Below are 27,497 nucleotides of genomic sequence, written 5' to 3' on the forward strand. Positions count from 1 at the left end.
CATACATACATACATACATACATACATACATACATACATACATACATACATACATACATACATACATACATACATACATACATACATACATACATACATACATACATACATACATACATACATACATACATACATACATACATACATACATACATACATACATACATACATACATACATACATACATACATACATACATACATACATACATACATACATACATACATACATACATACATACATACATACATACATACATACATACATACATACATACATACATACATACATACATACATACATACATACATACATACATACATACATACATACATACATACATACATACATACATACATACATACATACATACATACATACATACATACATACATACATACATACATACATACATACATACATACATACATACATACATACATACATACATACATACATCACGTGATTCCTCACATCAAAATAAGGAAAGTTCCTATGGACCTATGGCGAAACGTGCATATTGTCAGACTAGGGCTATCCAAATTCGCGAAAAAGGCCTTGTGAGACTGAATGGTGGTCCTCATCAGCGTAAAGGAAGTCACGCATATGCAATCCAAAAATGGGTGTACAGATTATTTCCTGTAGGATGAAATTCCCAGACATGCCATCAACCGAATTTTGAAATATGCTCTGACTTTATGGTTGGTCCTAAGTAGGCAAACGATAAACCTTGATAGTAGAGAACACGGAATTCTTTGGCGCAATGTCGGAAGTGTTAAGGATCGTAAGCAGCACGGTCTCTCGTACTCGGGAAAACACATGGTGCGATGTTTTCTTTTACGCTTATAAGTCAAGAAAACGTGAATTATACCATGACGAAATACATATCATCACACGCTATTCCGAATACAAAGAAACATGGAGCTTTCGGTTTCTAACACTTCTGCCTTCTCCGAAGCATTGGATGTCCATTGTTGTTAAGGTTTACCTCCTGTCTACTTTGGACCCTTATTGAAATCAGGGTATATCTGAAAACTCTATTGAAAACATATCTGAGAATTACACCCTGTACGGAATACACTCTACACCTATTGACAATTGATAAAATATGCACTTTTGGATTGTGTATACGTGTCTTCCTTTACGCTGATAAGAACCCCCATCCACAGTTTTTGTTGAAATTTGCCTTTTTGGCGATTTTGGACAGCCCTAGCTTTGAAACTATGCACTTTTCGTCATAGGTCCATATGAACTTTTTCTCTTATTTTGATGTGAGGAATCACCTCTTAAAGTTTGTCGGTATAGTTCATTAACACTTGTGTAATATATATGTGGGTCGGTCGGTCGGTCCGTCCGTCCGTCCTCCCGCTTAGTTTGCTTCGGAGCTCTGTCGGGATTCTTAACCTCAGTCGCTTAATTTGCTTCGGAGTTCTGTGACTTTTTAAATCCCCAATGCTTGCGTTGGAGCATCGGGGATTCCTAATCCACTCCACCTAGCTTGATGCGGAGCTCTGGAGATCCTACCCAAGGCTGATCGGGGGCCTTAGGTCACCTTTCTCTATCTTGTATTAGAAAAATTACATTGTTGTACTATTCTTGTAGAATACTGTTTATAGAAGATTTTTATAATAAAACCGGTAATGGGAGTTGAATCCGAGTTATAATTTACTTTACCAAAGCCCTACCTACCCCTACACAAGGAGAAGTTTACAATATACATTTGTAGAATCGTGTCTTCTTTAGCCTGTCTCCTGTAGGCCTTGATGGTACAGCACCCACCTCTGGTGCGCGGATACCAGGTTTGATCCCAGGCTGTAAGGATTTGTGATAGACACCTTTTCCATGACCTTTTGTGGGAGAATACCATTTCCTTCCACTTTCTGATTCTGCCAGTTCTTTCATAATAATTCACTTTCATTGATCTGTCATCTTCATTCTGACGAGCATAATTGCGGCATAAAACACACACACACACACACACACACACACACACACACACACATATATATATATATATATATATATATATATATATATATATATATATATATATACTTTGGTTCTCGAAATAATCATATCAATATTTCGTACATCATATGCTGCAATGTTACGTCTTTGTAATTTCCATAAACTCTTTTTTAATATGGAACAGGTGATCTCGGTTTGCAACTGGCAGACATTCTTTCGGTTAATCAAATTTTGGTCGTAACGTGCATTTATATGTATGTGCATTTGCAATTATTGTGTTCGTGTAATTGGATTTAGACAATCTTAGCGCGTGAATATAGGAACCACTGGTGAAGGTTGTGTTGCATACCCCATAAAACTTCAATCACATAAAGTGCAGAATAAGTAGATATATGACTATTCGTTGTATCGCATAATGAAAATCTAGGAAGACAAAATCATTGAGGTAGAAAAAGAAAAAAAAAGCTTTCTTCTATGTAAAATCCAATAAGTAAGCATATGAGTGGTTAACTATGTGTGAGATGCAAAGAAAAATGAAGGTCAAAGTATCAGTGGTGAAGAACATCACTGAAGCTAGTTGCGAACTTACCTGTATCTGTAGTTTTTTTTTTTTAAAAAAAAGCTTTCTTCTATGTAAAATCCAATAAGTAAGCATATGAGTGGTTAACTATGTGTGGGATGCAAAGAAAAATGAAGGTCAAAGTATCAGTGGTGAAGAACATCACTGAAGCTAGTTGCGAACTTACCTGTGTCTGTAGTTTATGTACTTATCTGTATCTGTCACCATATCTATATGTATGTATGTACGTATGTATCTATCTATCAATCTATCTATAATATTGATTCGATCGATCGATTGATTTTTAATTACCTTCTTTGTGAACAGCAAGACTCTATAGGATGAGAATTACTATTTAAAGTGGAATCTGAATCACTGTTTGGTGCTCTTGCACTAGAAATGAATCCAGAAAGGCACACGTACTTCCCACTAGAGTAGGGAAAGAGGTTATGTATAAAGGTAACCAAGAAAGTTCTGTCTCTTTTTCACCCACCATCTTCGAACATCGATATATCACCTAAGACGTACTTGGAAGATCAAAAATAGTCCCCATTAGCATAAACGACCTTCTGCCAACGTTTTGGAAGGCCATGGATTCCATTGCAGTAGAATTTGGTGGGCTGTGAAGCGAGGAAGGTGTCAAATGCATTTTGTACCTCTACTAGGGATTTGAACTGGCGTCCTTTAAGGTAATTGTTCAAGGAATGGAACAGGTGATAATTGGATAGTGCAATATCCGGGGAGTATGGCGGAGGAAATAGTTTCCCATCCAAGGCGTATCCCCGGTCATCCTAGCCACGTGGGGCTTAGCGTTGTCCTGTAACAGAAGGAGCCCTTAGGGATTCAGAAGTGCTGGCTCCAGAGTATTGAGATTTTCTTGAACACTATTCAACTGCTGGCAGTACACAGTTGCATTGATGCTCTGAACAGTTGGTAGCAGTTCCCTATGCACGATGCCGCGAACAGTCCACCAAACTCACAGGAGGGCCTTCTGGTGCAGTGCTGGTTTCGGCCGTTTTGGAACCGGTTCATGGGATGCTAACCAATGTTGAACGCGCCATGGAGCTTCGTACAGGATCCACTTCTCATCACATGTCAACACCCTGTCCAGAAATGGCTCCTTCCTCAGTCGAAACAGGAAAGACACACAGGTGTCTGATCGCGTTGTCTTTTGACCCTTAGTCGAATCATATGGGACCCATCGATCCAACTTGTAGTGCTTCCCATGTTGATGGAGGTGTTGCCGAATGGTTTCTCTACTCACACTAATTGTATAGTCCGAGTTTCTCACACGTCTGTCCACTGTTCGCCTCAATTGCTGCCTGAAGATCTTCATTTTGTACATGTGTTGGACTTCCGGCATGCGACGCGTCTTCGAATGTTTCGCCACCGTCCTTAAACTTGTTAACTACCACTGCTGCACTGTCCGCGTAGTCACGACACCTTCACCAAAGGCCTGACGTATCTTCCGCCCCGCTGCAGCGGCATTTGACAGCAGTTTGAATTCGTACAGCACAAACGCCTTATGACGCTCTGTGGAGGTCCCATGTTTACTCTGTCCTTACGCAAGTTCACGGTGTAACTGAACTGCCACAACCATGTAGTATGTTGGATATACCTACGCCAAGAACTGACCTTCGCCTTATCTCCATTCGCATTCAACTCATGGTGTGATGGCCAATGGAACAGACCTCCCCAAAAAGCGACAGAACTTTCTTGGTTACCTTTATATATAATACGTAGTTTATATGTAATAAACAGCCAGTCTAATAGGTGTCGCTGTTTACGCTATTGCTCGTCTGCCTAACTAATAGATGTCAAAGTTTTACAATTAACATCAGTAATTACACAATTAAATTACTCGAAATGAACTTTAAACGTGTTTTCTCCACTTTTCCACAGCTGATTTTAACCCTTTTACTATGTTCTGTTTCGAAGTTAGAAAGAGGTGATCAGAATAAATATTCCCAGCAGTAACATTAATAGCTTTATAAATATCTCCAACTTGAAGTACTAAATATATACGAGTATTGTCGGAGAACTAGGTCCTTCGATTGTATTATTTGCTGCAGCTTGTTTGTTAAGAACGTTCGCGTGTGTTTAGGTCTTTGCGTTCAACTGTTTATCAAAATTACCTTCATATTATGCGTTACAGTTATTTGAACCAAATATTTTTTTTTTTTTTTTTTTTTTTTTTTTTTTACTGCAGTTGTGTAAACTTAGATTCCAAAGAATATCTGGTTTTAACCTAGTATCAGAAAATTTTTAAAGTAATATTTATACTTATTCTTAATTAAGACCAGGGTAAGAATCAAGAATTTAGTATCAGTTCAGTTTATAGGAGACCTGTCAAGTCTTTTGTCTAGAGGGATGAATTTAGTTTTTTTTGAAATCTTAAAGTTCCTTTTGTCATTGTTAATGTCATTATTATTATTATTATTATTATTATTATTAGTAGTAGTAGTAGTAGTAGTAGTACAACAACAACAACAACAACAAGGTGAGTCATAAGTCTCCATACAAGAAGACATGCAAGGGAAACATGTGGAACATATTTTATAACAGTAGTGTAGTATTATCATCATTCGTATGGAGACTTATGACTCACCCTTATTACGGTACAGCTTAGCGCTGCCCGGCACACACCATCCTTAGTCGGCTACCGTAGAGAACTCTCTACTCTTCGCCCCCAAAAATTTTATAGCTTTGCACTATATTATTTGTGGGTTCAGAAAGTTCGTCCCCGCGACAATCGTTTAAGGAAGGCGCGATACACCTTACCGTAATGGTCCAGATTCGGACGGAATCACCTGAGAGGAGACCTAAGGCGTGTTATAGAAAATAGATGAGAGCATCACCCATTTTCATAGATTGCTCACAAGTAATTTAACAACCACGTTCTCACCTCGTCATGCAATCTAGAAAAAGAGAAAACAAACAAAACTAAATATTTAAGTGCCGTTTATTATCAATAGATAAACGTACCTGTAACATATTAAGTATTTTAGATTTCGTTGCCCCAATTACGTAGTAAGTTCGTAAATATGCTTTAAAATTACTCACAAGAACAGTTTTATTTCACCATGGCGCGCCTACATTTGTGATCACATTTTAAGTAGATACACTAGGAATCCGAGATAATCTTCTTGTAGAAATTGTCCTTTCTTCCAATTTAAAGAATTTACTAAACTGTCTTTCCTGGCAGACGTGATGACAGCATTATGTTGCAGCTACTGTTGGAGAAAATGACTTATTCAAACATTTTTCACATTAGTCGGTAATCAGAAGTCCATTACCTTCAGATGCACCTTGCCAAGTCATTCTTGTTACTTATAATCCTCATCACACCCCTTCTTGTTATGAAATACTACTTGGGGCTGATTTACTTTAATGAAAACTTACGTAAAAACCACTAAAATATTCATATCAGCAACACTATTTTTACTGATAGTTTATACACTTTTGCGAATATTGATATCTCTTTTTAAAGTATATTATTATCTATATATTTTCAAAGTATATTGGGGTCAAGACTTGACTTTGTTTTAGAATTTTGTCAATTCATCGTTTGCACACACACACTTACATCAAAAACTAACTATTGCGTCTCAAAACTCTCCTTTCTTTCCTTTTCCTTTTCTTCTACTCTGTCTTTTAGCACCACCAGACGGCAGCACGATCAATGAGAAGCATACACCACACAAAGCGTACGAATTTAGATGAACGTCACATAATGCACTAACGCAGAATTTGTGTTTAAGCGAAAAATATATTAAGCAAAAATTTGGTACAGTTACACCCTGTAGTAGTTGTAGTTGTTGGTTTTTTCTTTTTCATATTGTTTTCGTTACTTTGTGGAACGTACTGTTTTTAGTCAAACTATTTACTAAATTACTGAATTACATAACAGTAAAATATCTAATTAAATCCTTTTCCAGGAGTCTAGAAAATCAAGCTCGACACCTAGTGGCAATCCAATTAAAAACTATGTTTTGACTCAATTAGCCAAGCTAATGACAACATGTGTGGTCCTCAGAATAAGTGACTTCACATTATATAGAGTATCCACTGCAAAGAGAAAAGAGACACCAAAGGAATTTGTTTCAGGTAATTGCTTTATAATTCATTTTCAAGTAAAGTGTTCTTATCTGATTTGATAACATATGTGAGTTTATTTGGATGCATGAATCGTAAAATCGATTATAGATTTTAAGTTGCATATTCAGAAAATTCGAGCCTTAATCTGTGTTGTGTGTATTTTATACATGGTTAGAACTGTGTGAAATTTAATATTGTAACAAAAGAAAAATCTAGAAATTGTAAGGCACGGTGAAAGTACATGTGATTTTGGTCTCACATTGAACTGTAGATTTACATCTCATGCATTGCTGGCGCTGAAAGAGAGCTTAAAAAATAGTACCCTGTACAAAGGTTAGCTATGGATTATATCAGAATATATTTGTCTTCTTGATTTAATGGACTTATCCTTTTTATTTCTTCCAAATTCGTTGTCTGTACGAACTGTATTTTTAAATATTCATCGTTGTAAAGAATAAGGTTACCTGTAGAGATGTGAGAAATTAGTGTTTATAGGGAATTCTTAAAGTATATTGTTCGTTAGCCTGTTTCATTCAACCTTAACCTTTACTAACCTGTATCATTTACTAGATTTGCAAATTGAAGGCATAATTTTAATATATAAAACAGCGGAATTAAAGAATTGCCACATGGAAAATAACGAGTTTCATTCGTCGTTGATAATCGAGTGTACCTAGGTATAATCAGAATTCTCCTTTCATGTCTGACTTTGGTTACGAAAGATGTAAAGTACCATCAAATAGGGGTGGAATATTTCCTTTTAAATTTCTGTATGCGAAGATTGGAACTTTAGTAGTGGCAACGAACGGCGCCGACTTTCCAAAATTTGTGTGGGTGCATATCAATGGCGGGACCTATTTTCAGGGATCTCGTTATTTTTTTGATTGATTTCCTGTTAGTTAAAATCTTATATGAATTATTATAAAGGGCTGTGCTCGATTCTATTCACAATATAGTTCTAGTTTTCATTGTGGGGTTTGCCTTTGACTACGCCAGAGTCAAGCAAGGAAGGGGAGAGAGTGTTGCTTGGTTGTCTTTGCACAAACACATTTAAAACAAACAATTATATTTTAGAGTTTAGAAATGTTAACTTCCATTGTAATGTTTTAATTGCGTATTATTTTTTGATAATGGCAAATGAGAATTATTTTATTTTGTTTCTATCAAACTAAAATCTTTGTGTGTTCGGCGCACCCACAAGATTATTTGTGTGGGTGCTGGAGTCCCGAAGCACACACGTAGTCGGCGCGCATGGTGGTGTACAAATAATACAAAATAAATAAATGTTACAAACATTTACAGTCCTTCACTGTAGTCACCAGGATTCTGTAAAACCCATTGCCAGCGATGTGGAAGTCGTTGTTGAGTACCTGTAGTAGCACCTGTTGTGTTCACCGTTCTAATTGACCTCTCTACTGCCTGAAGAATCTCTTTAACAGTTCTGAAACGAATGCCACGAAGAGGTTCCTTCATCTTAGAAATCAAGTCAGTAGTAAGGGCTTAAGTCCGGGGAATAGGTAGGATTATACACTTCTGGCGAAAAAACTAAGTTCGAAGAAGAATACTGTAGATCCTTACGTCTTTCAGATCTGTGCTGTGTTTTCTCTCCAATCTGCTATGGAGTAACATGACCATTTGGAGCAAAGATGTTGATCATCTGGACGTTGCAGTCAGTTAATACGTAATTGCCATATACGAAAAGGTCATAAAATGTAGCAAAAAAGACAAATGAAATCAAAATCTGGCTTACTAGGTGATACAGAATTCATGCTTCTATGGGTTGTGGATCACCAAGGTAATAATATACACAGATGGACAACTTCTAGAGTGAAGTCTTCTTGGTGCAGTGGTTTGCATAACGGAGTTGGGTGCAGAACTTCATTTTAGCATACGTTAGAATCCTTTTACAATTTTAATAAACAAAAAAATTGCATTCTATTGCAAAGAGCATTGATGTAAGAAAATTCAGTGATGTGCATTTTGCTCATGTTTGAGGTTTTCATGAGGAAAGGGAGGGCATTTATTTCCTGTTTTTGCCCTTTCCCCATTTAAAGGTGGGTGGGTCTATAACCCCCAAAGGAGGTATAGAAAAATACAAATTGGTATAAAAAATGATAATCTCTGTTGCATTAGCTTTCCAACGATGTATCATTTATGATGCTGGAATAATTAGAGATAATGTTACGGGCAGCAATACGAAGGTCTACGATTTTCTTGATTTCTGTGGCGTATATAGATTGAAGGTATAAATAAATAAATAAATATATGTCAACCAATATATAGTCATTCTCACATTTATTATTCATTGATAGTGTAAATGATGCATCGAACTGTAATTTTATAATATGATTGAAGTAAGAACTGCTTTATAATGCTAACCATACATGTTACTTAAAGAAAATGTTCTTAGAAAAATGGTTAGAAAGAAACTAAAGCATAATTGTAATAAATAGCACAGCATATTCTTTTGTTTCTCTTAATGAAGACTTTAAGTTCTTTTTTTTTTTTTTTTTTTTTTTTTTTTTTTTTTTTTTTTTTTTTTTTTTTTACCATGTCATTATGTAAGCTCGTCAACTTCATTCTCATCACAACTTCAATAAGCTATATGAAATTCTTCACTGCCAGTCTCTGGGTCACTTTCTTCATCAATTTTTCTTCTGATATTATATATTGTTCCATTACCTCTGCACTAACATAATTCTGTATACATTAGTTCGATATTTTTACAAGAACAAGCACTAGAACATCTTCTCTCCTTACAGGAACACCTATTAAGTTCAGGTATAGTTTCAGGCACTGAAAGCATTCTACATATAATTAGTTCATATCTATCTTTTACTTTTTTCCATCCATGTTCAATTGGATCTTTGACTGTAGGATGCTGTTGAAGGTCTTGTTGCCATTGATGAACTTGCAAATTGATCCTTAATATTCCCGATTCCTAACTTCTTTCTGTTGGGGGAAGATTCTCATCTTCTAGGAGTCTCGAAATATATAACCACTATTTTGCTTTACTTATATCGGTGACTTCTGTGTTTCGTATGTATACTTGGCAACGAATTTTTCAAGAGTTCTTATCGTTGTAGGAACATGTAATGTTTCTCCTAATTTTGCGATATCCTCTAAAACGTCTTCCGTTGTGTTTTCGAAGGCTTTCCACCAAGTTGTTGTTGACAAAAGATCCAAAGTATCACACCCTGAAAGTGCTTGAAGTCCAGGAAGTGCTGCAGCTTTCACTGCTCCAAGTTTCTCAAATAAGGGTTTTAGACGTACGAATCGTTCCATTCCTTGACGAAGATAGATATTTGTACTAACAAGGAGCATAGGATATCCTCTTAGCGCAAGTACAAGGACATCTGTATCAGGTGAATATATATATATGAACTCAGTAGCCCCTTGCTTTCTTAAAAATGGTGCATGAAGAATTATTTTTGTATTTGCTTCTTCTTCTGTTGTTATCAACTTCTTCATATCAATATGAGTTGCTGCTGCCTCATTTGGCGAACACACTACAATATTCTTTTGTTCCTTACCGAGTTCAAGAAATGTAACTGCAAATAAATTAGTAAGTTCATTTTCGTTTTGGTCGTGAGACAAGAGTTTCGTCAACCTTGTCTTTAATATATTAGTTGACGGATGTATGTGAAATTAGACTACATCTGATCATCATCTTAGATCGCGTGTGGCAATTTTCAATTTTCTATGTACTAACCTAAAACCACATGTATCTCTTCATGTTGCCAATACTTCGAGAAAACACATGCTTAGAAATGTTATGATGAATCTTGGTATGTCTTTACATATTCTGGTTTACCAATGCCATGAAGTTCTACCATACCATCAATTATTGCTATTTTCACGGATTTAAAAGAACCTGTTTCATATTCTACACCATTGTTTGTAAAAGCTACCTCTGGCTCCACTTCCAGCTCATTAACCAGTACCTCCTTAGAAATTTCATTTTCCATATTTGGTAATTCTTCCAAAATTGTTCCTAGCTTATGCTTTGATAGACAATTATGCATCTTACCATCCGCAGAGAAAAGTGCCTTGAGTATAACTAAAAATTCATATTGACTGAAGCAAGATTGAACATCAATACCACACCTTGATTTTGATGCTAAAAGAATTCTTGAAAACAGAGACATACTTGGGTTAAGTTCAAAAGACATTTGTGCCTTTTTAGAAACAGTTTTGCATGTTTTTCCTTAATTTTCGACCAGAAATCTTCAGATTTATTTGAAATTCGTTTTCCGATAAAAATTGCGTTTTCTATTTCTTTTGCATTGATCATGTCTTCCTCTACGTCTTTTGGGAACACACTTCCTGTGATATGCCAGGTTTCTATCCTTTAGGTTAAAAGGATTTGTCGTGGATTTCAGTGTACTTACGCACTTTTTAACCTTGTCTTCTTGTCTCTTCCTAAGCTCCAAAGAACGTTCGTGATGACCTTTGTTTCCTGAATGTAATAGTCCTTTGATGTTCAATGTTCTCGAGCTTTTCTGCTACTCAGGTCCACTCAGGATCTCTCTCTCTATCTCTTTCACACACACACACACATGACGCTCACACACGCACACGCGTATGTGTGTGTGTACGTGTACCTATTTGCGTACTTGTTAGGTCCGAGTTGGGGAACCGACTTGTTGGAACCAAATGTGCATAAAAATAAAACTAAAAGAGATAGAAAAACAAGACTCAGATCAAAATCCATGAATTTTAATCAGATTTGCGGTGGGAAAATACTTATGTCAGTATTTTTGGCAGTTTCTTGGGAAATACGTGTGGTGCCGTACTATATTTGTTGGATCCTGGTGCCCACATCACCTGCAAGATATAAATGGTACCGGTACCAATAACATATCTGGATGATCTAATGTTACACACACACACACACACTATTAACATTCTTCTACAGAATTGCAGGCGTTATGAGTACCTCTACAGTGTTGCAATATTTCAGTTACCTATAGTGTAAAATAACAGCACAAAGTAGAAAAGTATACGCAGTTTTGGGGAAATAAGTTTACAAGAATTTGAAAATATGTGGAAAGAAACTACATAGTTGTTTATATTTAAATTACCAGATATTCGTCAATTGAACTTCCTACACTACTCCTTAAATCTGGCAACCACCTTAAACCGGGAGATTGTACGTTTGGTCTCCACTTCGCTTTATCGGATCAGAAGTGGGTATTTAAAACAAGTTCTACCGGATAAGAAACAACGCGTTCGTAAACGGGGCGAGAGGCAGTTCGAGGTTTGCGATTACCATAACTGCTCGCTGCATTTGTTAATAAACGTTCAGAAGGATTTCCCCTATCCCACCTTTTCGATTTACTATTCCCGCTATTCACAGTTCCTCTACCTTCTACGCGACGATGACGTAGAAACATTCTCACGACCGTGAGACTCCTTTTAAGTCATATTCGTCAATAGAAAGGAAAAGCGTAAGATCTCAACTGTTTCGAAGGGAAAATGTTAACAGATACATAAATAGGACTTGCTGAGAATTTTAACGCGTAGCAATTTTATGTATGTTCTTGCTAAGTACTTAAACGTTCAATTCGGGTTATTTGAAATTGTTTCGAATAAATGAACCGGACTTTTGATCGGGCTCTTGTACCGACCAGATCCAACATATGAAGTTAAATGTATGCCACATTTGATACTTTGAGGAACAACTTAATTACATTGAAACATGAGCACTCAGTATAAAAATTACACATTAGAAAATGACTGTTACAACTTTGTTTCCACAGTTTGTATGTAAATTCTACAATTAGAAAATGTTCTTGTTATAATCTTGGTCACTGTGTAAGATAATTCTTGTGGCCATCATTCTTACATTACTGAGTGCGTCTCTAACAAGGAAACTTAAGGAAGTGTAAGTCACAGATTTGAATGAAAACTTTGCAGATCTGTAGAACATCGAAAAATAATCAATATGTATTTTTTTTTATTAGAACAATGGTGAGGGTTTAAGGGTAGAAACAACCCTTAGCATGTTAGGGAAGGTCTTGAAACACAGACAGTAAACAATCATTTAATGTAGAAAAAAAACATACTCCGAGGGGAGGTGGGTTAGGACAACTGATAACAAAAGTCTTCTGGTTTGAAATGGTTTGCAGTTAGCCAAGAACAATCATAGTTGGTAGGAGTTACTGCGAGAAAGTTGCAGACTGATTTGAAACCCCTTTTCGTACTTATTTTAACGGTATGTTTGATTAAAGTGAGTCACTGCACCTCTCATTAATCGGAGTGCTTATTGAAATTTAGTCCCCTCGCCTCTCACTAGTCGGGGTTCTTATTTAAGTGATTTATAGTATATTTGAGTTCTGAGTTAAAAATCAAAAGAGTATCCCAAAATAGAAACCATTCCTGTGGGAACAACTGGATTCAGCACCTTGATGTATTCTTCTTTAGGCCCTGGAAAAACTTCTTGTGACATTTTTCTGACATTGTCCTTCTCCATAACATAAATTTGCATATCCGTAATAATATACTGTAATTAACGTCCAATCACTGATTGATAATCAGTTTACTTCTCCCACATTTGCAAATATTATTAGGTATATGTGGTACGAAACCGGTTATTTGGAATAAAAACCACATGCGTTTGATAATCCCGTAAAATCTTATTTCAAAGATTGTGCAGCATTTTGCAATTTGTTCGCAGTTATTGCTGTAATAAGGTGTGCGTTGTGTAAACTATGTTTATGCATAACACATCTTTTTACGGAATACCATTACTGCATACTGACAAGCGAGGGGACTCAGTATAAACAAGCACCCCGAATAGTAAGAGGTGCAGATACTTACTTTAATCAAGCATCTCGTTAAAATAAGTACAGAAAGATGTTTCAAATCGTTCTACAACCTTCTCGCAGTAACCCCTGCCAACTATAAATGTTCTTTGCTAACTGCAGATCATTTCAAACCAGAAGACTTCTGTAGTTGTAATCACCATATTGGATCCGCCATTTTGAATTTTCTAATTTGACGTCAAATTCTGAATTAGTTGTCCCGAACCCCCCTGGCAGTATGTTTTCTTCTACATTGAATGCTTGTTTTCTGTCTATGCTTCAAGGCCACCCCTAACGTTCAAAAGATTGTGTCTACCCTTAAACCCGCACCATTCCCGAAATAAATAAAATGCGTGTCGATTATTTTTCGATGTTCTACAAGTCTACAAAGTTTCATTCAAATCGGTGAGTTATATTTCTGTAAGTCTTTTTCTGAGATAAACATCTTATCCATAAATGTTTAATCTGTCTCTGAAATTAACTTTTTTAGATTAAAATTTACCTACAACACGCATTTAATATAATGTTTGATGATATAACGTTTTTCTCAATATTCACTGTTCTCCCGTACCATAGAAAATATAAGTTGTTTAACGTAATCTTTTGTCGTGCGGAACGTACATGGACATTTCATGTGCAGCTTGATTGTTGGTTGGTTCGGATTTTAACATGTCTTTTGAGCACAGAATTATTTGCAACGAACTTCCGCCTTATCGTCATGTCCTAACCCCTTCAGTTCCCGCTGGGAATGTTGTTGATTTCAGTTTAGCGTCCCTTTCACTAGTGATGCTATATGAGACGTGAACCTACTGATTAACCTAAAAATCGAACCACATGAGCTCCCGCCGGGAATAAAATTCGCGTCTTGCGCCGAACGTGAATATGCCTTCTATATAACAATAAGAAAAGCGTGTGTATGTGCAGCGTTTCTCTGGGGAAATTGCCAACATGTGAGGTGGAAGTGGTCGAATCAGAATTAGAATCTAAATCGTTTTTTAAATTTGTATCCGAGAACTGGAATTGAACCTAAATTGTAGATATAGTTCTTTTGATTTCAGCGTGTTAATAGATAAGTAGTTACCCATTCCTTTCCGGCTTTTGAATCATATCAATATTGGTAAATGAAAAGTAAGGTAACATACCGAAATAGAACATTTCTATTTCTTCACAGATAATTTCAGTAAAATTAGGGTTGTCATCCTTTCGGCGTTTGCCGGACATGTCCGGCATCTTGTGATCTTTCGATATGTCCAGGCGTCATTTTAATTATTTTTGAATAGTGTAACATTTAATCATATTTCTATTTGTTCAATATTTTGCTTTTAAAAACTAGTATGTTTCTCAATTGCGTTAGAAAGCTGTCCTTCATTGGTTTTTAATCAGATCTTTATTAAAATTGATTCTCAAAACTGTGTCGAAGTCTGAACTTCAAATTTGATCTCCTCTAACTCGGAAACTAAGAGCCTGCACGGGGCCGCGGGGCTCAGTGTTAGAATCTCTGAATAACGGACACGAATGGGACATGCATTTCTGTTCGTTTACAGGGAGATTACATAAATTTAATTTCTCACAACGATAATTGTATGCAGTAATATACAGTAAATACATTATGTATGAGCGTAAATACGTAAAATTCAATAATGAAAATACTATATTAAGTACATATTTGAATTGCTGGGAGAGATGGAGAAATTCATTTCGGTTAAATACAATTATTGCTAGGGGAACTGTTAATATATTCGTATGCTGCAAAAAATAATGCGTGTATAAGTACATGTCATCAACCTGTAAAAGAAATCCATTAATTCACATACCGCCCATACTAAAAGTGAAAAAAAAAAAAGGACGCATGCTTTTTCCTCTACAAGTGTAGTAAAACTCATTAGCAAGTGTCCTCTGAGAATCCTCAGTATGATTGCGGAAGAAACGTACGTGTGCGTGTATATATATATATATATATATACTGGCGCGGTATCTTCGTTGGTGAAATGGATGAAAAAGCAAGTTATTGGGAGTTCAAATGTTTATTGACCCAGCCCCAATCACAAACAATATCCTTTTAGAGATAGTGAAAAAGGAAGCCGGGAAAACATCCCAGACTTGTTCCAGTATCATAAGTGGAAGAAAAAAAAATCGTTTCAATAAAGTTGAGAGGGGAAACATTGCTCGTTGAAATGTTACTGAAAACAAACAATGTTTGTTTTGTTATCTATGAAATTCTCGGGTAAGATGCAAGGTCCAGAGGAAAAATGACTAAACTTGTTAGGGAAGAAAAGATCTTTCGCATAGAATTCGTGGCTATACGGCTAACTCTGCATGAGTGTTATTGTTTATTGAAAGTTTTCTAGGATTTCGACGAGAAAGCAGTTTATTGCAGGAAAAAAAATATTCCAAGTTCAGCTTGAAGCTGTTTTGCTTGATGGTTCACATTGTCTACTCATGGTAGATACAGTGGTGGGGAAGAGACTTTTCTGTCTGCTGTAATATATCGTAGAACCGAGAATAATTCCTGTCCGTTATGAAAAGATTATTGAAACGTTTTTGGGAAAAGAGGACTGTCAGTAAAAAGGAGGGTTTTGTTTCGTAAGAGAACATATATTTTCGCCAGGACAAAAAAAAAAAAAAAAAAAAAAAAAAAGTCCGTATTAAAGAGGTGTCGCTGTATGTATATATATATATATATATATAAAAATCGAAGGAAAATTACCAAAATCAAGACACACTAGAATCAAGGACTGCAAACCCTGATAATCAGGAAGACAGAAAATAATGATCCAAAGTAAGAGAATACAAGAAGACAGAGCCGAAGCTCTACGACAGACAAAAAATCATCCAAAGGGAAAGAGATAATAATAATGAAATAAACGGTTACTCTGTACCGAACCCTGAGAAAAATCGGGTTCAGTTTAGATTCTCCGAGAACAAACCCTTCGTTAATACCAAAATTAAGCAATTTGCACCGAAGGATTAAAATTTGGGTGACCAGTAGAAATTGAGGTTGTAAAAAATGTTAAAACTTTATTCCTGTGTCACAGCCCCTGGCAAAATTCCCAAATATTGAATCAATTAAATGTTGCGAAAAATTGGGTTAGCCATCTCATTATGCGTGACAATATTTAGAAGATATTTCAAGTGAAAGGAAGAAAATTATCAAAATTTGAAAATACAAAACATTAAGGGGGAAAAATGTCAAATTGAGAAGACATCTCAAGCCAGACGGATCACAGGTGAGCCATGGTTAAAAAGAAGTGTAGGCTATGACAGTCTTGCGTCAAACTTTGTCTCTAGCCATTATGACATCCTTGGACGAAATATTCACCTCTGCCGATATTTGCAGTTACTCGAGGGTAAACGATCTTCCAGTCTGTCAGGTGTACTTTTTTCTTTGTAACATTAAATACTAATCTTCGTTGTCATTAGATTAATTAGTTCGGAATTGTTGTGTGTTTTTCATAGTAATGGTGATAAGTGCCAATAGTGTTTCGTCATCTTAATCTTAAAAGCGAATAAATGAAATAGGAAGCTAAGAGGAAGGTATAATATTAGATGATGAGCATGAACATATTAAGTTCCTTGAAGTCTAACATGTGATTCTTACAACTGGTACTATTAATTATACGAAAACATTAATGTTGAGCTTTGTTTCCAATTTTGTCAAGAGGTATTTTAAATAAGACTAAGAAATGTAGAAATATTTGGGTATAAAGATATGAAAGTAGTTTTAGTGTATATGCTAATTATTGTTTTTGTGTTGTGATATTATAACATTATAAATACAGAATTTTTTCCCCACTTTCTGTAGCACAACACAGGAAGAAACAGAAGGCTGCAGGTATTGGATGTGCTTATTTGTGTAGAATCTTACAGATCTTGGTGTAATGCATGTCGTAGTATTTGCTACCTAAGTTTGCTTACATAATAACGTTGGACATATATTTTAACATTACCAAATAAGTTTTATTTTCGAGTAGAATAGTGTTTTATGCACCATAGAACTAGGTTATGGTTGACTGTGTGTACGTATGCGCTTCAGAATAATTTGTGTTTTTACGTTCAATATTAATGCAGTTCTCTTCTGAGTGTCTGTATTCGAAGATACAGACGGCTGCCAGTGTAAGAGTTTATAGAAATTAATCTTGAATAATGTAATTTTAGGCTTTGTATATACAAAAGAAAGAGATTTTTAAATCGATAGAAGTGTTTCCTCTGTTCTCTTAAATAATTTATTAATCTTGTATTACATAATTACATACATATATAGTTCCCAGACATTAATATAAGAATTACAGTGTCTTTAAACGTTATTGTATAATGGAGAAACATAGAGAGCTCGAATTTAGTTTCCTATATTGGATATCGACTTTGTTGGACTCACTATCAGATATGATTAAGATTTAATCTCGTGTTTGAAAAGTGTTTCCTCATTAGAGAAAATAAGTGTTCGACGAAGTATATAACTCGCAAAGAACAAAAAATAGTGCAGAGGGCCAGGTAAAGTAAATTTCATAAAATGACGAAAGAAATAAAATGTTACTACGTACGATGAAATTATTGTTAGTAAAATTTAAGAGATGGAATGGAGTAGCTTTGCTTAGAAATGGTAGGTATTGTGAGATAGCGTATATCAAAACATGAAAGTAGCAGATGTTTAGAAATGTGGAGCATACCAAAAGACGAGGAGGAAAATGAGTAGAAAACCTAATGAATCCCAGAGAAAAAGACACCATTATAACAGTACAGATAAAGGTTAACTATGGAAGTAAAATGTGCAGTAATTATACAAATGATTGTAATGGAGTTAAAGGGAAAAACAAAACCTTGAACCTTAGAAGCAGATGGAAGTTGGTTTTGTCCTAACAATTTAGACGTAAAGAACTTTGTGTGTATTTGAACAGTGAAGACATAATGGACAAAATGAGAAATGAATAATTTTATGAACTTCTTTAGAGAACAGTGCAAAAAATAAGTTTAGCAAAAGTAGAATATTGTTCTTAGAAGCACACCGGACATGAAATTAGGCATCCCTGCAGAACTCAACTAATTCCTTGAGTGACCACAATAAGAACTTGGGTTCTGTTTAGAAATGACTTCGCGAGGTTCGTACGTCACATCGATGTGAATCCGTTCTCTCATCAGTAGATCTGGTAGATCTAGCAAAGTACGGAAACGCCTATTTCTGCGTTTCACCTGCTGCTTCAAATAGTTCTGCAGATTTTCAGTTTGACCGGGTACTTCAGTCTTCCTCGAATCGTGCACACACTCCTTAAGTTCTATGAACATTTGAGTTGTTACATTAGAAAATAGAGTTATCCAGTGTAACTTCATGAAAATGTTGAAGTTACGATACTGGTTACTGAGAATATCCAAATAAACATGCTAGTTGATAACACACAGAGTGAAAAGTGATTGATTGCACCTAGACTCGAACCCGGCATACCGTGCCGATGCGTTAATCACTACGCCACTCAGTCCGCTTATTTAAAAGTTCAGACAGTGCATTTTTTTATTGCAAAGTATGTATATTCTTGTAGATGTTCCTTAAGTTAAAATTGGGCCCAATTAATATCTTGATACGAGTCAAAGAACGCTAACACTAATATCCCTATTCAGGAATGTAGCGTTAGGAATTCAAAAAGATGATTTGTTGAAAGGGATATTATTTCATAGTTTTGTACAGAACCAAGTGACAATCTAAACGAGAAATGGTAATCCGTCTGAATATATAATTGGAACTAGGCTTAGCAAAACCTCAATAAATTATCCTGATCTTCGTGACAGAGAGATTAGGGTCCATGAACATAGACAGTAATAAGGTGATCATATCCTAAAACTTAGCACGATATCTATTTGATTAAAACAGACGTCTTAGCATTGTGTACTGTATCAAAGTATTAGTGATGTCACATATATATATATATATGTGTGTGTGTTTTTTCTGTGTTTGCTATAATATATAGATATATATGTTAAAATAATTATTTTGTTCGCATTGAGGTATATGTATGTATCTGATACATATTGTTTAATGTAATCCTAAAACGTAGATTAAATTTAAATTTGCTTTAATCTTGTGTGACGATTGTAATAGATTACAAACTGAAAGCTAGCTTAACTATTTTTTTTCTTTAGGCCATTTTTTTTCTTTTTTAAATAAACATGCTAGCAATCTTTATTTCAAAGTCATGACTTACTTTACTCAATCCAATCTTATTTCTTAGATTAAAATTCTAGAGAAATTGCACTCTTTTTTAATTATCAAATCTCGTTACATCACCTCTAAAAAGCATCACTTGATCAAAATTCACTTTCTCTTGATCGTAACAAATTACATAAATAGCTATTGGCCAAATCAAAGTTAGTAATTAACATTTTTTCTGTACTTTTAATTATATTGTTGTGTACATTATAAATTAAATCCTATATCTTGAGAAAATTTTATCAAAATCAATGTCATTGCTTTTAATGTGTCAAATTACTTTCAGAGATTTCTTGTTCTCAGTGGTGGCTTTAGTGGGTAGGCCGGGTAGGCACGGGCCTACCCAAAAATTTTGAAAAATATATAAACACTAGAAGATGCAATAAAGAGTAAATATATTTTCCACTATTTATATTAATGGTAGATAATTATTTAAAAAATAGCACCAACCACCACTGTAAAAGTAATTTTCTGCTGTCATTAATCAATGAAACGCGTATATGTATCCATATGCGAGAGAGGAGCCTACCCAAAATTAAAATCCTAAAGTCGCCCCTGTTTGTTCTGTAAATTTACTCGAATCATATGTTAACTTACGCAGAAAACGTAAGTCATTTTTTTTAAAAAAAAAAGGTTTTATCTAGGTGTAATTGACTTTAATTCTGCGAAATTAATTTGGTGCCCTATCCGTTTTTACAAATTCAAAATTTATTGTTAGTTTTTCGTTATATTTGATTTGTTTAATTGTTGGAAGTAATAAAATGGTTTATTTACTGTTGATTCAAATTTGTGAGTGCTTACTTTGATAAACAGGTTCTGATGCTAAGGTCAATAATTCAAGAAGGTTTTTGACAGGCAAACATTCTAAGAAATATTGGGAATTTCTAGTGTAATTTCTTAGGGACTGAACTAAATTAAATTTAATGACTTCCAGTCCAAATGTAACTAAAAATTATTTATTTACTTTTTCTTAACATTTTTTCTCTTCCAACTCTCAAAGAAAGTGAAAGTCCATATAATTCGTCCCTGTAGACTAAAAATTAGAGCAGAATTCCTTTTCAGCTTGTGAACATAGCGATACACTACAGAATATTGATTTAATAATTCTTCATTTGCTCGTATGGTTTATAGAGAACTTATTTTCCTAAACTCCTGGAATACCACGGGAAGATAGGATTTTCAGTATCGTGTCGTCCTTCTCCAGATGTTTCTTCGATACAGTAACTAGGGGAAACGTAGGTTCGAAGTCCGAACATGTCTTTTTACACTCTTAAATTTTTATACTTTATTGTAAAACATTTATTTAGACGTCACGTGGCTTACTTTGGTCAAACTTTCTGTAAATTCGCATAGAGGAACGCATCCTCACCTCTATTTTCCATTTAATTTGCGTAAATGATGTCACATCAATGACCTCAGTCACTATTCCGGCTACAGCAACGTTCATGGCCAAGCCGGTAATAAGAAAGTTAAGCTGAGTGTTACTTCTAATATTGCATGAATTTTCTCATATGCCGTATTTTATTCCCATTCTGAAATTAAACGTTTGCAGGTCTTCGTATTATTCTGATCTTTTTTCCAAATTGGCAATTTATTGTAATTATTTTTGTTAGGTAATGAATGTGATATTGTGTTATAGATTTAGTTGTTCTTATTATGAATGAATACTTTTGTGTTATACTTCTAGTCTTATATATATAATCAGTTGCTTGCTATTCATTTATATTATTTTTCAGGAAAATTAAGACAGATTTCATATATACTTTTTAATAGATAAAACTGAAAATTCTCTATATAGAGTTCCTAAACGTGCTGTTTCACCTAATCGTTTCTAAGATAGATTCTCGAAATATTTTGTTGTACAATTATTGGTTTTAAGTATGTGGAATAAGCTGCATCCCAACTTAATATACCGTAATTTAATATTCTCTGTACGAGAGTGTGATATGCCAATCCACTCTGTACGAGAGTGTGATTATTTCCAAATTAACAAAATTTCTCAGTTGGACAAATTGTGTGACAATTTTCTTAAAACTTTAGTAAGGTATTGAATATAATAATTCCGCTTAAAATGTTTATCGATGTTGATTTTTTAAATATTTTATATTTTGTTCTCTACTAATATTTTTACATTGATACCTTGTACTACTCCCACAATTATGCAATTTTAGGGATTTAATCATTGGTTGTTCAATATAAGTAGATGAGAATACCAAATATCTAGTTTTATAAGTACTTAACATTAACAAATTATTGGTGAGCCACAACCTAATTTTCCTAGTTCTAATTCTGCTGTTAAATATTTCTCATCGCAAGTCTTACTAGCAACAGTAAAGGAAGTGCCATAAGCAAAAGATCGTGTATCCTTATCTATTTGCAGATTACATAGATCATTAGTATATTTTAAAAATAGAACTGGTCGTAAGACTACGTTGTGGAAGGCCATACTCTGTATATAGTTCTACATTCACGTCGAAAGTTTTCAGTTTGGAAGGGGGAACGGTGGCTCAGTGGTAGATCGTTTATCTTCGGTGCAGGAGTTCCTTGGTTCGATCCCCGGCCAAGTAAGTTTGAGTTGCAGAACATCGTGTCTGTAGGTTTTCTTGAGGCACTCTTCCTGCATTCTCGTTTCGCCAATTCTTCCATCATTATTCACCTACCTTAATCATTGTAAAGGGCATAATCGTGGGAAGTTAAACTGAAAAATATTTCCAATTTGAACAGTTCGTTTTCTGTTATGTAAATAGCTATCAAACCATTCCGGAAATAGCTATCAAACGGAAATATAATTCCGTTTAAGTAATGATTGGTCGTATTGAGAAGTGGTCGGCGTTAAAGGGTCGTGAAAAGAAGTTTTTTTTCTCTCTCTCTCCTTTTCTCTTTATATCTTTCTATCTAAATCTGCTGTAATATTTTTGGCATATTTTTTCTATGAAATCTATTTACTAAATACATTGAATAACTTAATAAAATATTATTGTCATCATATATATTCATGTGTGTTAGTGAAACAAGAAAGAATGTTAATTTTATTTAATTTTGATTTTATATGTTAATTTTATATTTAATTTTGATCTTATTCATAGAGTTAAAAAATTAGCTTTCTCAAATTAAAACCAAAAATTCTGGTTTCGTTGTTTTAAGTTTTACTCGGCAGATTTACGCAAAGTGAACTGTGTGTTGCAATTGTGCTTGTCTTGGAGCAAGAGGGATGTGTCCCTGACTGCAGTGACATTATTAATCATACTTAGTGTTAGATCCAGTATGCGACGTGAAGTAATGAATGCTATTATGTTGTTAGATTATACAGCAAAATGAAAATACCTTTTGTTGATATATGTATGTTATGTTGATGATTTGAATTTGATTCAGTTATTTCAGTAAGATTCATATCCAGAAACAGGAAATGTTACTACTTACACAATAATACCTATCAATGAAATATGCATTTATAGTCATGGCAAAGCTTACTTCCAGAAAAGTCGAGTCAAGAGGCATCTGTACAATACAAATGTATACTGTCATGTAGTTTTCCTCATAGTTTTCTTATTGACCAATGCAAGACATACATACTAAAAAATGACACAAAGAAACTTATTTACGGTCAGGACAAACATTCCCTCTGTTTACTCCTGGGAACATTTTGGGAATCACCCCTTACTTCTTTTTTAATACATAAATTCGCTAAATCATAAATCAATTATTTTTCGCAATCATCCATACCTTTTTTATTTCTTTAACAAATTGGGCATGTTCCAAAACTGTCACATTTTCTGCCCAAAGATGATCATCTTTCTTAAAAGAATTCAATCTGGGTGGGTATACTAATAACACGATCTACTAGGAGGTTTAACACATCTTAATTATCTTTTAAGACCTTTTCAAACTGCTTCAAATTTATTATTACCAACAACTTTCACTACATCATTGGACTCATTAGCAGATACTTCCAATGATACAAATGGAACAATTCTTCCATCTATATATACACCTCATTTTTGAGAATGGTTATCCATATGCAAATCTTTCTTCACTTTATTTTTCGACCAAGAGCTGCAAGGAAATCCTATTTGATACCTATGCTGTTTCCTCACCACATAATTCGCGAGAATTTCATAAACATTATTGATTAGTCTTTCATCATTTAACTTTTAACAAACGTAGGTAACACCTGACCATGCTTCTTGATCCAAATATATATATATATATATTTTTCGGGAGAAAGAGGACACCTCAGTTCATCTTTCCTCTGCAAGATATCATTTTTTTTTCTTGTGTAAACTTGAATGCGTTGTTCCAAGACCTAGTGCCGAAAGGGAAAGAACCGAAGAGATGCTTTTCCTAAAACTGAGGGAGTAGACAGCATAGCACAATTCGCCTCCCTAACCCATTGGTCCTATTGAAATTGTACCTAGGTATTTTTAACCTGTCCATTTTGAACATATACATATATATCGGGTGATTCTGTTAGTCTGTACCAGGCCTTTAAATCGAAAACGGTCCGAGATATGTACAAACTGAAAAACACGTATCCCATTAGTTGCAAAGGACAACAGAGCGAAGTAAAAAGTTTCGTCCCAGGTTCCCCCGCAGGGTCCCAGACGGGGTCCAACTCAAAATTCTCAAATGGAAAGAGGGGTCAAGTGGTATATCGCTTGAAAGCTCTTGTAAACGAAAAAAGCTACAAGTCCCGATTCTCTACGATCACCCTATGCAAAATGGCGGCGGGTCAAAATGTCATCAAAATTTGCATTGAAAACAATATGGCCACCCCTATAAATCTGAAACGAGCAGCCAAACGGAAAAACTGAAAAACAAGTGTCACATGATGTTCAAAGGACAACAGATCGAAGTAAAAAGTTTCGCCCCAGGGTCCCCTGCAGGGTCCCAGATGGGGTCCAACTCAAAATTGTCAAAGGGAAAGAGGGGTCAAGTGGTATATCGCTTGAAAGCTCTTGTAAAAAGAAACTACCACAAGTCCAGATTCGCTACGATCACCCTATGCAACATGGCGGCGGGTCAAAATGTCATCAAAAGTTGCATTGAAATGAATGTGAAAAAACACATATTCCAGTGGAATTGGCGGTAAAATTGCTGGACAGTGCCCGGTAGTCCTGGAGAGTTGTAGTTTTCATCATGAAAACACATCAGCGAGTGGTGCACACATCCGAAATGTTGAGTCAATTACAATAGTCGGTCGGGAGAAAACAACTGTTTTCCCTTTGCTTGCACAGAATTCTTCGAGATGTGGAACGAGGCAAGCATGCTCTACCAATGTTTCCTGCATCTGTTTTGTAAGAGGTCTGGGCCTCTTCCCAGATCTTGACCTTGGTGTCCGCACAAGATGTGTGTTTGAAAGCCCTTTGTCGGTAGTTGTGATGTTGCTTCTTAGGGTAGCCTTTCCCCTCCCAGACCTCCGACACTATGGGATCAAGAAAATTGAACACTGTATCCTCCCGACTGGCTAGTGCAACGGACGAAATATTTCGGCTGTGTGCGCTACGCGTTGATTTGTTTCCATGATGCACACCATAACTCTCCAGGGTGCAGCAATTATACGGAACATTCCCCTGGGACATGTTGTTTTGCACCATTTGCCCGCATTCAGCCCAGAACCCAAAACGGTGGTATAAATAGATCTGTATTCTGGACTTGCCGTGTGCTATCCAATGACGTATAAATCTTATCAATCCCCGAGTGTCACGTTGCGACCCTCTCCGCGTTATTGTGTTATTTCCGTTCGAGAATGCATTTTCCCCCCAATTCCCGAACTAGGTTTGAATGATGTCACAGCCTGGTTCGTCTGTATACCTATCCTAAGCTCAGTGTTCCTCAGTAACAACAGGTAAATGGGATTGGCGCACGGTTCCAGCCCTGTCCTTACCTGCCCTTTTCTTCCCTATGCGTTGTGTAAAAGTGAAATTCATGTGACATTAATGTCGTGAAACGCATAACTTCAAATGAAATATCGAAATGAATAAACATACACATTTTTGATAACGATTACTGCAACTGGATTGTGCTGTTTGGTGGTTTATGTTTGTTGTACAAAACATACGCCTTTCGAGAGAAACAGTCGCATACAACCTTGAATTGGAAGGCACGAACGTGAGGTACGCTGGAACACAGTTTGTTCCACAGTAAGTTGAGCAGGCTTTGCTGAAGGGTCGTTAGTACGAATTGTAGTGAAGTATTTGTGCTGTGCAAAAGTAACACACACTACGAATTGAGTGTGTGTGTCAGAAGGCTTCCATTTCATTGTAGAAGGTGGCACGTACTACTCTAATATCGTGTGTTAGTGCAGTGTCGGCTAAAGATAGCATTGTATTGGAACAATGCCATATACGAACGGGGAGGCATTTGACTTGTTAATGGTGTTAGGGGAATGTAGGCAAAACTATACAGCTGCAGCCCGAATTTATAACGCAAGGTTCCCACAGCGACAATCAATTTCCCATGATGTACTTCGACGGTTAGAAAATCGTCTGAAACAAACAGGGCGCATACCTCCTCAATATGGAGGTCACAAACATGCTCCAATTGTAGATGACAACGATGTCGTTATTGATGTTTTGGCTGCTGTCGAAGTACGTCCTAATGCATTCTCAAGAGATATTGCCCGGGATCGCGGAATTAGTCAAACAAGTGTACTGCGTATACTGTGGAAGCATAAACGCCACCCGTATCATATCTCCTTGTGCCAGGTGCTAACAGATGCCGACCGTAATAAGCGCCTCCAGTTTTGTAATTTTGCCCCTCAGAAATTGAGGACAAACCCAACGTTTTTCAGTATGTACGTGCTGTGGACAGACGAAGCAATATTTACAAGTGACGGTCATGTCAACCTACACAATGCGCATTATTGGGCTGCGGAGAATCCGCACTGGACACTACAGATCGACCGACAAAGACGTTGGATTATCAATGTGTGGGGTGGTATCATTGAAACACATATAATTGGGCCCTGGTTTATTGAGGGAAATTTAACGTCGGCTCTGTTTCATCAATTCTTGACAGAACATCTACCGCAACTGCTGGAAAACATCCCACTTCATTTGCGGCGTAATATGTGGATGGAATTGGATGGTTGTCCAGCACATGCTGCTCGTATATGCAGAGGTGCATTAAATACTTTATTTCCTCACCGTTGGTTAGCAAGAGGGTCCAATACTCCTTTCCCTCCTCGCTCTCCAGACCTTACGTGCATGGACTATTATTTTTGGGGTCGACTCTAGGAGCTTGTTTACACGAATAGACCAACTACACCAGAAGATATGAGGCAACGTATAATGACCGCATTTCGAAGCATAGGAGAGGCAGAGCTTGAAGCTGTGGGCTATAATTATTATCGCCGTCTGGACTGTTGTCTTGCTGTACATGGACGACAATTTCGGTAAAACGTGCACATCTGTTACATAACGGACAGCAGCCGTCTCCAAGGTAAATATGATATATCCTTTGTACGTTATGCGATGGTTATAACCGCTACCAGGTTATAAAAAAATTTTTTGTGGACGCCCTATATATTTCGTGAAGACAGTAATTATTATTTTCAATTTATACTTTATTCTGCAACGCATATAAGTTCTTTCTTTGGAGGGAATTGCTTCTTTCCCACACAATTGGACAAAAAAGTCTTTCATCGTTTTTTCATATATATATTTAAAACGTTGCTTTTGCTGAGAACATTTCGGTTAGTGACTAACCATTTCAGTGTTTCTCCCTAACTTATTATATGCACAATATATATTCTGCAATTATTTAAAACTAAATTAAGTGCTTTCTTTAATCGTTTATAAAAACATTACAATAGATTAGAGAAATACGGGCTGACCAGATGTCCCAGTAGCCAAAGTGGCACCAACTGCGT

General features: G+C 35.8%; 1 protein-coding gene across 8 annotated transcripts in view; it reads left to right on the top strand.

The window, feature by feature from the left end:
* LOC145670290 (bridge-like lipid transfer protein family member 3B) overlaps positions 1–27,497 on the top strand; it is a 549,193-nt gene that overhangs the window by 181,697 nt on the left and 339,999 nt on the right. For 6 of the 8 annotated variants that reach the window (XR_014128253.1, XM_081738747.1, XM_081738745.1 and 3 more), the window contains exons 8-9: positions 6,466–6,634; positions 17,234–17,263. Coding sequence is in view for 7 of the 8 variants with exons in the window: in XM_081738747.1 (XP_081594873.1) it covers positions 6,466–6,634; positions 17,234–17,263 (199 nt within the window). In the remaining variant the exon portion in view is untranslated. The remainder of the gene's footprint in view (positions 1–6,465; positions 6,635–17,233; positions 17,264–27,497) is intronic. The other 2 variants (XM_081738746.1, XM_081738751.1) reach the window with 1 other exon arrangement.

This window comes from Thermobia domestica, chromosome 14 (genome assembly GCF_964235325.1).
Source record: "Thermobia domestica chromosome 14, izTheDome1.hap1.1, whole genome shotgun sequence".
Classification (NCBI taxonomy): domain Eukaryota; kingdom Metazoa; phylum Arthropoda; class Insecta; order Zygentoma; family Lepismatidae; genus Thermobia; species Thermobia domestica.